Here is a 12,736-nt window from a genome sequence, read left to right as displayed (position 1 = left end):
ACGTCTGGCTTCTAGGCCCCCGGGTAAGGAGCTTAGAGGTCACCACTCCATCCTAACAAGTGAAATGCTGAGCAAACCAAAAAAGCAACAGTTCTTTCTAGAGCCATCAGAGAAATGAGATCACCGGGCACATTGCTGCCCCCAAATTGGAGAGGCAGACAGGAGGATACAGAGAATGACAACTTAACAGAGCAGAAATTTCCATGTGCCGGAGTAGGAAAACCTGAACTACAATAGATGGATTGCTTGAGGCTCATTGTGGACAAGTCTGAGAGTTAGAAACTCCAGAGGCGCCCAGTCATTGGCGGGGAGGGGGAATAACTTTTGTGGGCTTCACCTCCAGGAGATCTACCACGTCCTCACAGTGAATATCAGAGAAAAAATTCTCTTCGGGCTTCTGGCAAGGGGAGGAGGAAAGGAGCTAGTTTTAAACACACCAGGCATTCTGTTCTTCTCAACAAGGTCTGCTCTCAGGAGGAGCTATCTTACTAGAGCCTAACCTCCTAGAGTTTTATCAGAACGTACCCTATCTAGGGGAAGGGAAATACCCAACTCCAGCCCCCTCCAGCCATCCAGTCCCACCTAAGTGGTGGGGGGAAACTGAGACGCACACGTGAAATTCACAGTGCAGGGGTACACGTCACCAAAAGACGGAGACCTAATCATAAGACTATAGAACACTTCCTCTCCCTGACCCCTTACCACAGGCATACTTCAAAGATATTGTTGGTTCAGTTTCAGACCACTGCAATAAAGCAAAAATTGCAATAAATCTAGTCACATGAAATTTTTGGTTTCTCAGCACATATAAAAGTTATGTTTACATTGTACTGTACTCTATTAAGTGCACAGTAGCATTATGTCTAAAAAATGGACATACCTTAATTAAAAAATACTTTACTGTTAAAAAATGCAGTGTGTGAAATGCAATAAAATGAAGACACAATAAATTGAGGTATGTCTACATGTTACTAAAGGTCTATTTACCTCAGTTCCTTTTACAGCATATCATGTCCACCTTGCAACAAAAAATTAAAAGGCAAACCAAAAGGCAAAAAACACATCTGAAGAGATAGAGAAAGCATCAGAACCAGACATGGCAGGGATGTTGGAATTATCAGACAGGGAATTTGAAACAACAATGATTAATATGCTAAGGGCTCTTATGGATAAAGTGGACAGCATGTAAGAACAGATGGGCAATGTAAGCAGAGATGGAAATCCTAAGGAAAAACCAAAAAGAAATGCTACAGATCAAAAACCTTGCAACAGAAATGAAGAATGCCTTTGATGGGCTTGTCAGTAGACTGGACACAGCTGAGGAATCTCTGAGCTTGAGGATATATCAACAAAAACTACTAAAACTGAAAAGCAAAAACACAAAGACTGAAAAAAACAGAACAGAATATACAAGGCCTATGAGACAACTACAAAAGGCATAACATATGCATAATAGGAATACCAGGAGAAGAAAGGGAGAAAGGAACAGAAGAAATACTTGAGACAATAATGACTGAGAAGTTCCTCAAATTAATATCTGACACTAAACCAAAGATCCAGGAAGCTCGGAGAACGCCAAGAAAGATAAATGCCAAAAAAACTGTACCAAATCATATCATTTTTAAACTACAGAAAATTAAAGATAAATTAAAAATCCTGAAAGAAGCCAGAGGAAAGAAACACCTTACCTACAGAAGAACAAAGATAAGAATTATATACAACTTCTCAGAAACCATGCAAACAAGGAGAGAGTGGGGTGAAATATTTAATGTGTTGAGAGAAAAAAGCCACCAACTTAGAACTCAGTACCCTGTGAAATTATTCTTCAAAAGTGAAAAAGATATAGAGACTTCTTCAGACAAACAAAAATTGAGGGAATTTGTCGCCAGTAGACCCGTCTTGCAAAAAATGTTTACAAAGTTCTTTAGAGAGAAGAAAAATAATATAGGTCAGAAAGTCAGATCTCCATTTAAAAAAAGAAGAGTATTAAAGAAGGAATAAAGGAAGGTAAAATAAATTTTTAGATTTTTCTTATTCTTAATCTAACAGATAATACTTTGTTCAAAATAATAATAGTAACAGTGTATTCAATTATATATGCTTATGTCTATATATGCTTATATATGTGTAAGTGAAATGAATGACAGCAATGATATAAGGGAAAGGAGGAAGGAATTAGGGATATTTTGTTATTATAAGGTACTTGCACTATCTTTGAAGCAGTTTAGTGTTATTTGATGGCAGACTTGGGTTAGTTGTAAATGTGTACTGAAAACTCCAGGACAACCATTTTAAAAAGCCAAAAAAAAAAAAAAAGTATAATTGATATGCTAAGAAAGGAAAACAAATAGAATCATATAAAATTCTCAATTAGAACCAAAAAAGACAGAAAAAGTGTGAAAGACAGAAATAGGAACAAAGAACAAGGCAACAAATATGGTAAATATTAATCTGCCTATATCAATAATCAGTTTAAACATCGGTGGTCTAAACAGATCAATTAAAAGGTTGTCAGTGAATCAAAAACAAGACCCTTATATGTTGTCTATAAGAAACCCACCTCAAATATAAAGACATATATCAATAGATTAAAAGCAGGATGACGAGAAAGATATACAATGTTAACATTAATCAAAAGAAAGCAGGAATAGCTATATTAATTTCAGGCAGAGTGGACTTCAGAGCAATGAAAGTTATCAGGAATAAAGAGAGGCATTACATAATGGTAAAGGGATCAATACTCCAAGAAGATGTAATAATCCTTAATATGTTTGCACCTAATGACAGACCATCAAAACGTGTGAGCTGAGGGCTTCCCTGGTGGCGCAGTGGTTGAGAGTCCGCCTGCCGATGCAGGGGACGCGGGTTCGTGCCCCGGTCCGGGAAGATCCCACATGCCGCGGAGCGGCTGGGCCCGTGAGCCATGGCCGCTGAGCCTGCGCGTCCGGAGCCTGTGCTCCGCGACGGGAGAGGCCACAACAGTGAGAGGCCCGCGTGGCGCCAAAAAAAAAAAAAAAAAAAAAAAAGTGTGAGCTGAAAACTTGTAGAACTGCAAGGAGAAATAGATGAATCCATTGTCATAGTTGTAGACTTCAGTTCCCTTCTATCAGAAATGGACAGATGTAGCAGGCAGAAATTCGGTAAAGACATAGTTCAACTCAGCAGTGCCATCAATCAGCTGGATCTAACTGACATCTATAGACTCCATTCAACAACAGATTACACGTTCTTCTCAAGCTCACATGGAACATTCAACAAGATGGATCACATTCTGGGTCATAAAATACACCTTAACAAATTTAAAAAGATAGAAATTATACAATATCTGCTCTCACACCACAATAGAATTGAACTAGAAATCAGTAATAGAAAGATAGCTGGAAAATCCCCAAATAGTTGGAGATTAAACAATACATTTCTAACCAACACATGGGTCAAAGAAGGAATTTCGAAAGAAATTTTAAAATATTGTGAACTAAATGAAAGTGAAAATACAACTTATCAAAATTTGTGCGATGCAATGAAAGCAGAACTTAAGGGAAATTTATAGCATTGAATGTACATTTTAGAAAAGAAGAAAAACTTTAAATCAATAATCTAATCTTCTACTTTAGGAAACTAGAAAAAGAAAAGCAAATAATATCTAAAATAAACCGGAAAAATAATAAAAATTAGAGCAGAAATCAATGAAACTGAAAAAAGAAAGAAATCAATAGAGAAAATCAATAAAACCAAGAGCTGGTTGTTTGAAAAGATAAGTAAGATTGATAAGCCCTTAGCCAGGCTAACTGAAAAAAAAAGAGGAGACACAAGTTACTAATATCAGAAATGAAATAAGGGACATCACTACAGATCCCATCACTACAGATCCCTTATTACAGGAATAATAAGGAGTATTACAAACAACTCTATGCTCACAAATTTGATAACCTAGATGAAATGGACCAATTCCTTGAAAGACACAATCTACCAAAACTCACACAATAAGGAATAGAAAATATCAATAGACCTATATCTTTTAAAGAAATTGAATCAATAATTAATATCCTTCCAAAACAGAAAGAACCAGACTGAGATGGGTTCACTGGTGAATTTCTTCTTTAAGGAAGAAATTATACCGATTCTCTACTTCCTAACTCATTCTATGAGGCCAGCACCACCCTATTACCAAAAGTAGACAAAGACATTGCAAAGAAAGGAAAACTGCAAACCCATATCTCTCATGAACATAGATGTAAAATTCCTCAACAAAATATTAGCAAATCAAATGCAACAGTGTATAAAAAGAATAGACACCATAACCAAGTGGGATTTATCCCAGTCATGCAAGTCTGGTTCAGCATTTGAAAATCAATTAATGTAATCTATCACATCAACAGGTGAAAGAAGAAAAATCACATGATCATATAAATAGATGCAGAAAAAGCATTTGACAGAATCCAACACCCTAACTCTCAGCAAACTATGAATAGAGATAAAGGTCCTTAACTTGGTAAAGAGCGTACAAAAAACCTACACTTAACATCATACTTACTGGTAGGAAACTTGAGACTTTGCTGCAAAGATCAAGAACAAGGCAAGGATGTCCCCTCTTACCACTACTTTTCAACATCATACTGGATGTCCTAGCTAATACAACAAGACAAGATAAGGAAATAAAAGATATACAGATTGGGAAGGAAGAAATAAAGCCATCTTTGTTTACAGATGACATGGTTGTCTACATAGGAAAATCTGAATCGACAAAAAACCTCAGGGAACTAATAAGCAATTACAGCAAAAGCTTGACGATTGCCTGGGGTTGTGGGAAGGGAGGGATGAATCGGCAGAGCAGAGGATTTTTTAAGGCAGTGAAACTACTCAATACAATATTATTATACCTTTGTCAAAACCCCATAGAACACCAAGAGTGAACTCTAATGTAAACTGTGGACTTTGGGTGATGATGTGTCAGTGTAGGTTTCTGTAGGTTTATCAGTTGTAACAAATGTACCACTCTGATGCCTGATGTTGATAATGGGGAAGGTTGTGCATGTGTGGGAACGGGGGTATATGGGAACTCGCTGTACTTTCTGCTTAATTTTGCTGTGAGTGTAAAACTGCTCTAAAAAAATCTGTTTACTAATTTGTTTTGAAGTAGCTCACAGTATGGAGAAAATAGAGTTGGATCCCTACTCCATCACATTAAAAAGTAAATTCTAAATGGATTGAAGGCCTAAATGTGAAAATAAAATTATAAAGCTACTGGAAGAAAATACTAGAGAATATCTTTGTGATCTCAGTGTTTTTAGCAAGACCAAAAAAGTGCAAGCCATAGGGGAGAAATTGATCAATTTGATTAGATGGAAATTATTGAAGAATTCTGAAGATAATATGAACGTCTGGGTGACAGAAAGATATTTGTAAATGATGAGCTTTTCATATCTGGAAAGTCCTACAAATCGACAAGAAAAAGAAAAATCCACCGGTAAATATTTTGAGTAGGCAATTCACAGGAGAAACATGTGAAGATGTTCATGTGAAGGAGATGCTCAAATTTGCTAGTATTAAATGAAAACAAGATACTACTTTACATCCATCAGGTTGGAAACAATTAGAAAGTCCAATAATCACAAGTACTAGTGAGGATATGGGGAAATGGGAACAGTTATGCATAGCTTATAGAATGAAAGTAGGTAAAGCTATTTTGCAGAACAATCTGGAACTACTTAGTGAAATTAATATGATTATACCTACAACCTCACAACCAAGCAGTCCCACTATATGGTTTATATTGCTGAGAATCTCTCAGGTAGGTTCGTAAGCCGAGCAGCATGAGGATTTGTATTACTGCAATGTTTGTCGAGGCAAAGAGCTGGAAGTCAGTTAAGTGCTCCTCACTGGGAGAATAAGTAAAATGTGGTCCATGCATGCAGTGGAGTACTAAGCAGCATCAGTAGCAGTGTTACATTCACATGTAGTAACATTGACATATCTCAAAATTATAAGATTAAGTGAAAGAGATATTAAAATACAAAACAACTCTATGTAACTTCAAGTAAATTATACACACACACACATATGTAATATATGTATATAGAGATAGTCAGAAGGACATATATTAAATACTTAGGAGTGAGCAGTAAACAAAGGAAGGAAATGAGAGATGTATAAAGAATATAGAGGTAAACAAAACGTTGCCTTTGCTTTGCACAGTGATGAAAGGATATGATGTGACTTATTTTTTTACCTGCTTTCCTAAAAAAAAGAGGAATTAAAAAACATTTTAAATAAAGTAAATACAATATGGATATAATGATCTCATTAAGTTGTATTTGAAAATTGAATGAGTAATTCATATAAAGCACTGAGCTTAGTACCTAGCCTACACTAAACACCCAATAAATGTTCTCTGTTAATGTTAGTAACACCACTCATGACACAGCTACTACCAATCAGTTGGAGTTGGCACTTAAGACCCATTGGATTTAGATGGTTTCCCCCAAAAGATCCGTTCAGGTCTAACAGTCTGTGGTTCTACGAGAGGGATAGGCAAGTCCTGGCTGCAGACCCAGAAGCAAGCCGGAGAAATGGTGAAAACAGCCTTGTGGAATGGGAATGGCTACCAGCTTTTTTGCAGTGTCATAGGAAATCTTGATGGTTAACTTGGGAGAACACCGGTATAAGGCACAAATTAAGAAAGGAGAGGCTGCAAGAGTAAACAGTGCTATAGAGCTGGGCGACTTTATGTACTTTGGTATACTTACTCCAAAGGGGGGTTTTCTTTTAACATTTTAATTTCAAGCTATAAAATTGAATCACAACGTCTAGGTATATAGTGTTTGCTTTGGATCATCTTTCCCCCACCCTCCTCCTTCCCTGAAGTGGGACACAGGTTGTTGTAGTGAAATGAGCAACATCATCACCTAGTGGCCTGTCCCTCAAAGTGCTGACATAAGATCCTGGTCCCAGAGAGTGGAGAACAGGTGCTACATCCTTGCCCTTACGTTAATTCAACAAGCATTAAGTGGGACTCTGTGCCAGGCACTGTTCTGGTGTCTTGGGGATGTAGAACTACTAACAGAAAATGACAGATTTAAAAATAAAATTAAGGAAGTGTCAACACGGAAACTTCCCAAAGTGACATTGCATTTTAATGTGTTTATTTTCCACTGGTTTTCCACAGATCATAGATGAAGAAGAAACACAATTTATGAGTAATTGCCCCGTTGCGGTCACCGAAAGCACCCCACGGAGGAGGACGCGGATCCAGGTGTTCTGGATAGCGCCCCCTGCAGGAACCGGCTGTGTGATTCTAAAGTAAGTGAACAAGGGAATCCTTGCAACACTTCACTCCCCTTTCCTGTGCTCTCTCGAAGTCTCCGTGGTGCGGTTGCAGAAGGAAAAGTGCCTTTATTGGGGCATCAGACAAGTTGTATCATCTCTCTGCCCTCCCTTATCTTGACTCTAAAACAGGACTATGGGCGGTCTTTTGTAAAGTGCTATGAAAAGAATCAATCACCGGAATCTCTGTTTTCTTCCCATGCAATGATCTGCTGGTTACTCTCTATCTTCCTAGAGATAATGACCCCTATGGCTGGTTAAGAAAAATTATGACCCGGGCGAGGATAATTTTTGGCTTCCTCCATCTTGAATACATCCCCTGTCCTTAAGCTGTGCTAGGCTGACCTGAGACCTGACTATAACCTCCGTTGGCCCCAGGCTCTGCTTTATGATCCTGTCTTCTTCCTTCTCCCATCAAAATTGCCCTCTTGCACCACCTCCTATGGGGCATCTTGATCCTCATCTTGGTGAGTTACAATAGATGGTGAGAGGTATGAGCCAGCCAATGGTTTTCCCATGAAAGGTAGCATTATCTCAAACCTGTGCTTCCAAAGTTGTATGTTATAGAATGATGTTCAGGGAGATGTAAATAGGTGGGCAGGAAATCAATTTCTATGGTTAAATAACTTTGGAAGATGCTGTATGCTATATATCTCCTTCTTGCAGATTCACAACATACATTAGCATATTGAAGGTTTTGCAAAGTCCTGCCAAAAAAGAAGTCTGTTTAACTTGGTTTCACCCAGCATTTCCCAGACTTGACTGCAAAGCTCCTTTTTTTGCTGAGACATCTATTAACATTAAGTAGTTTGAGAAATGTGGCTATAACCTGTTTTGAATACATTTTAAGGCTCTATAGAGTGATGCTGAGAATTTTAGGATTTCAGACAGGCAGATAGTCATGGGTAGATAGATAGGCAAGGCTCCAATGCCAGCATCCAAGAAACCCTTTTTCCTGGAGTTAGGGGCTGGGAACTTCCCAACCATCTTCTACTTCTTTAAATCCCCTAAGGCCTTATGTATATATTTGGTTCATTTGTCTGAACCTGTGGCAGGTGAACATTTCTAAAGACTTACAACTACAGCCCAGCCCTGAGGAGAGACTGATAAGGAGGCATTCCACCTAGGCTCTCCAGTCCCTGCAGTTTCTGGACCCAGCTGTGCCTGCCTTATGGGAGAAAAAGAAAGCTTGCAGAGATTTCTGGAAGCCTCTGTCCATTGTCCAGACACAGTCTTGTCTTTGGCCTCTTTTTGCTGCCATTTGTATGGACATCATTTATTTTTTTCTTAGTTTAATGCAAGCTGAGCATCCTTCCTCAGATTCCTTGAGAAGTTTGGCTTTTGGCACTAATCTACATTGGTGATTTGTTTTAAATTTAGAAGTAGAATTTATGTATAAGTATAAATCCCAATATATAACATGTATCTAGTATCTAGTTGCAATGTGGGAGAAGGCCTTGTGGGAATAAACGAAGACCACTGAACTGAGAAAAGAGGCTATTTATTCAGAGCTTGCTATGTAGCAAGGAAGTCAGCTGCCATCACTAGCATTTGACAGAGACTCAAAGGCAGGCAGAGGAGTGGGAAAGCTTTGCCGTGAAAAATAAGAGAAGATTGTGGGTACTTTCTCACTGGAGATTGTTGGCATGGGGAAGCTGAGGGCGGGCTAACTAGAAATGGAGCATCTGATGTGATTGGTTTGGAGAGCATATTAGGCTTTCTCTGACTGGTCCTGAGATGGAAATAGAGGAGGCAGTGGGGCAAAATTAGAGAGTTGACATCGTTGCCCAAGTCCTAACCGTTCTGGACTAATGGCTGCAGACGTTGTGGTTTGGCTTCCCATTTACTGCAGAGGTTGGGGGTCAGAGTTCTATCGTCACTGTCAGATACAGCCTAGCCTTTGTCCATTAGTATATTCAGTCTCTCAGCCTGGAGACCGGGTTCTCAGCTTGGCTTTCCAGTACCCACACCCCTGCCCATGGCAGCCCTATCACTCCACAGAGGGGCTCTCCAATATCAGATCTGTGTGATGAACCTTCCTGCTCTAAAACCCTCATCCCTTTGGTGTAGATCTCTGGTTTTCTTTGACTTATTCTCACAAACCAGAAGCCTTTGATCTTCCTGTCGGAAGCCAAAAAGGCTTCTCTTGTTTACTGTTAACAATGAACATATGTGAACATATGTTTATCCATTAACAGTAAACAAATGTGGCTTGTTCAGTCACTCATTCTTTCAGTAAATGTAACTGAGCTTCTATTTGCACAGATGTCCACAGTGTACAGGCAACTGAGTTAAGATCTTGGCCCTAAAGGTTCTCACAGGCCAAATGGAGAAGAAAGAAAGGGACAACCAGTACTGTCTACCATGCAGTCAGCTGCACATCTAGCGGGCTTTGTCTAATTTAATCTTCACGACAAACTTCCCCCTTTTATGCAGGAGGAGACAAGTCTCAGTGAATTAGGCAAGTTTCTTGAAGTCATACTTCCATTTAATGCCAAAGCCCCATGTTCTTCCTTTCTTTTATCTTTTTCTGAAGGAATTAAATGTAATCTATAATTATTCACTAAAGAAATCATTTTATAGGTAAGATGTAAATACATTCACATTGTAAAATTTCAAACAATACAGAAAATAGTGAAATACAGAAAAATACAGAATACAAAAAAAAGTGAAAATTCCCTGACATTTCTCCCAATAAATCCCACAGTCTTCTACCCCAAAGTAACAATAGATATCAATTTGGCGTGTATTTGTTAGACTTTTATCTGTGAGTTTATACACATATAAAAAACATACAAGTACCCTTTACACAAATGGTATCATGGTCTACGTGATGTCCTGAAATTAAATAGGTTTTCACTAAATAAAAGGTATTAGAGATATTTCCAGGTCAGAACATATGGATCTATCTCTGTTTTTGAACTGTTGCATATAATCTACTGTGCAAATGTGTTAGTTATTCCACAGTTGATAGACATTTAGATTGTTTCCAGTTTTTTACTATTACCAATAGTGCTATAATAAACATCCTTATACATACCTCTTTGAGCAAATATGCAGGTTTTTATCCATGGTAGCTGCCAAGAAGTAGGATCATAAGGGCTGGACATTTATAATTTTAATAGACACTGCCAGATTTTCCTCCAAAAAGCTTGCCAACTTAAACACTCTCCCTGACTGTGAACAAGAGAGCCTGTTTCCTTATTTGCTCAACAACTCTTTTTTTTTTTTTTAATTTGGCTGCACCAGGTCTTAGTTGCGGCATGTGGGATCTTTAGTTGTGGCATGCGGGATCTTTAGTTGTGGCATGTGAACTCTTAGTTGTGGCATGTGAGATCTAGTTCCCTGACCAGGGATTGAACCCGGGCCCCCTGCATTGGGAGTATGGAGTCTTAGCCACTGGACCACCAGGGAAGTTCCTCAACAGCTCTTGATGTTTATCATTCTTTAAAGTTCTGCCCATCTGATGGTTAAAAATGGTGTCTTGTGGTAATTTATATTTTCCTGTTTACTAGTAATATTAAGAATCTTTTCAAATATTTATTCCATTTTTATTTCCTCTTTGTAAATGGCCCATTCATATTCTTGTCCATTATTCTAATAATGTTTCTTTTAAAAATTGATGTTTATATATTTCCATATATTTATATATAAAATATATGTGTATATTATATGTATAAAATATATTTTATATTATGTATTTTATATCTAAACATATGTAAATATATAATTTAATATATTTAAACTATATTTATGTTTAAAATTGATCCTTATATGGTACAGATAATAACACTTTGTTATAAATTTCAAATATTCCTCTCCATCTTTCTCTTAACTTTGCTTATGAGTATCTAATCATCCAAAAATTTGGCATTTTGTTTTAGTCAAATGTATCCATCCTTCCTCTTATGAATTTTGATTTGTATCTTGTCTAAAAATAATCTTCCTACACCCAAGGTTATAAATATATTCCCATATTGTTAATATTTTTATAGGTTTAAAAATAAATTTAGGTCTTTAATCTTCCTGGAATTTAATTTTGTGAATAATATGGTATCAATAAGCCTCAAGAAAAAATAGATGGCGTGCTCCGCACGAGGTGCCAAAGGGTCGTTGAATCAGGGGTCTGATTATGATGGTGTGGCCAAAATAAAAGTGAGAGGAGCCTTTAGCACCCATGTCTGAAGGGGCGAAAGGAGCGTGCAGAGGACGGGGCAGAGAAGACCACCACCTCCCAGGGGCTGAGAACTTCAGTTAAGGGAAGCTACTAGCCTGAGGTGACCCACAGGGATCCCAGTCTTGATTCCCTGTCGATTCTCCCTTTTGATCTTGACTCCCACCACGAGGACAACGAAGCCTCGTTGATAGAGTTCACACAGATTCTCCTCTCCCGCAAAGAACAGGGTACAGAAGGTTGAAGGAAGTAGCTGGAGGGACAGACCAGAGCTGTCCACACAGCTGGGAAATGAAAATCTACCTGTTTTTCTCAAAATGGCTAGGTAGTTGTTTCACATCCATTTATCACATAGTCTGTCCTTTCCCTTATTGTTTGAAATGCTACTTTAACAAATATAAAATTTTTATACATGTCTGTTCTGTTCTGTTGATCTTTTTTTTTTTCTGTTGATCTTTTTATCCCTGCACAAAACCCACACCATTTTATAGCAAAATTTTATTTTATGTTTTGATAGCAAGTCATCGCTCATTAATCTTCTGGTTCAAAATGTTCATGGCCATTCAAGCAGATTCATAATTCCAGACGAATCATAGAATGAGTTTGTGTTGTGTTTAATAAAAACGTATATTGGGATTTTGAATGGTGTTGCAAACCCTACAATATGTTTTTATATCGTAGCAACCTACAATGTGTTTTCCCAGTTAGAAATATGGAATATCCCCTCTTCAGGTCTTTTATGTCCTTCAGGAAAGTCATGTACTTTTTCCTCATTTGAATTAAACATTCTTGTAAGGCTTTTCTTCCCCCACAGGTATTTTATACTTTTATTGCTTTTGTGAATGGGTTCTTTTTTCCTGTTAAAGTTTCTAATCATTGATTGCTTGTGTTTAGGAAAGCTATTGATTCTTGTACCTTGAGTTTGAGTTTAGACAGTGCTGAACTCTCTTAATAGTTCTAATGCTTATTTTTCATTTGGGGGGGAAATAATGAATAAATATACCTTTGTATCTTTTTCATGTTTTAGTTTATTATCTATCACCTCTAGTACAATATTAAATAGTGGTATTCATGCTTATTCCTGATTTTAATGAGAATACTCTTATAATTCACTTTTAAGTATAACAGGAAGTACAGGTATCAAACTGATGCCTTGAATCAAGTTGAGAAATACCCTTTATCTAGATGAGAAAGTTTCCTTGTTTTTCTTGTGGAAGGTGGTATTGGAGAAACCGATCA

The 12,736-nt window shown here is 37.6% G+C and overlaps 1 protein-coding gene across 2 annotated transcripts in view; it reads left to right on the top strand.

Moving 5' to 3' along the window:
• The window catches only part of SPON1 (spondin 1), a 312,023-nt gene that overhangs the window by 111,659 nt on the left and 187,628 nt on the right, over nt 1–12,736 (top strand). For both annotated transcript variants that reach the window (XM_079928891.1, XM_079928892.1), the window contains exon 3: nt 7,166–7,299. In XM_079928891.1, coding sequence (XP_079785017.1) covers nt 7,166–7,299 — 134 coding nt within the window. The remainder of the gene's footprint in view (nt 1–7,165; nt 7,300–12,736) is intronic.

Source organism: Stenella coeruleoalba, assembly GCF_951394435.1.
Source record: "Stenella coeruleoalba genome assembly, chromosome: 8".
In the NCBI taxonomy this organism is placed as follows: domain Eukaryota; kingdom Metazoa; phylum Chordata; class Mammalia; order Artiodactyla; family Delphinidae; genus Stenella; species Stenella coeruleoalba.
The sequence above is the reverse complement of the archived record's forward strand: the minus strand, read 5'-3'. Positions and strand labels throughout refer to the sequence as shown.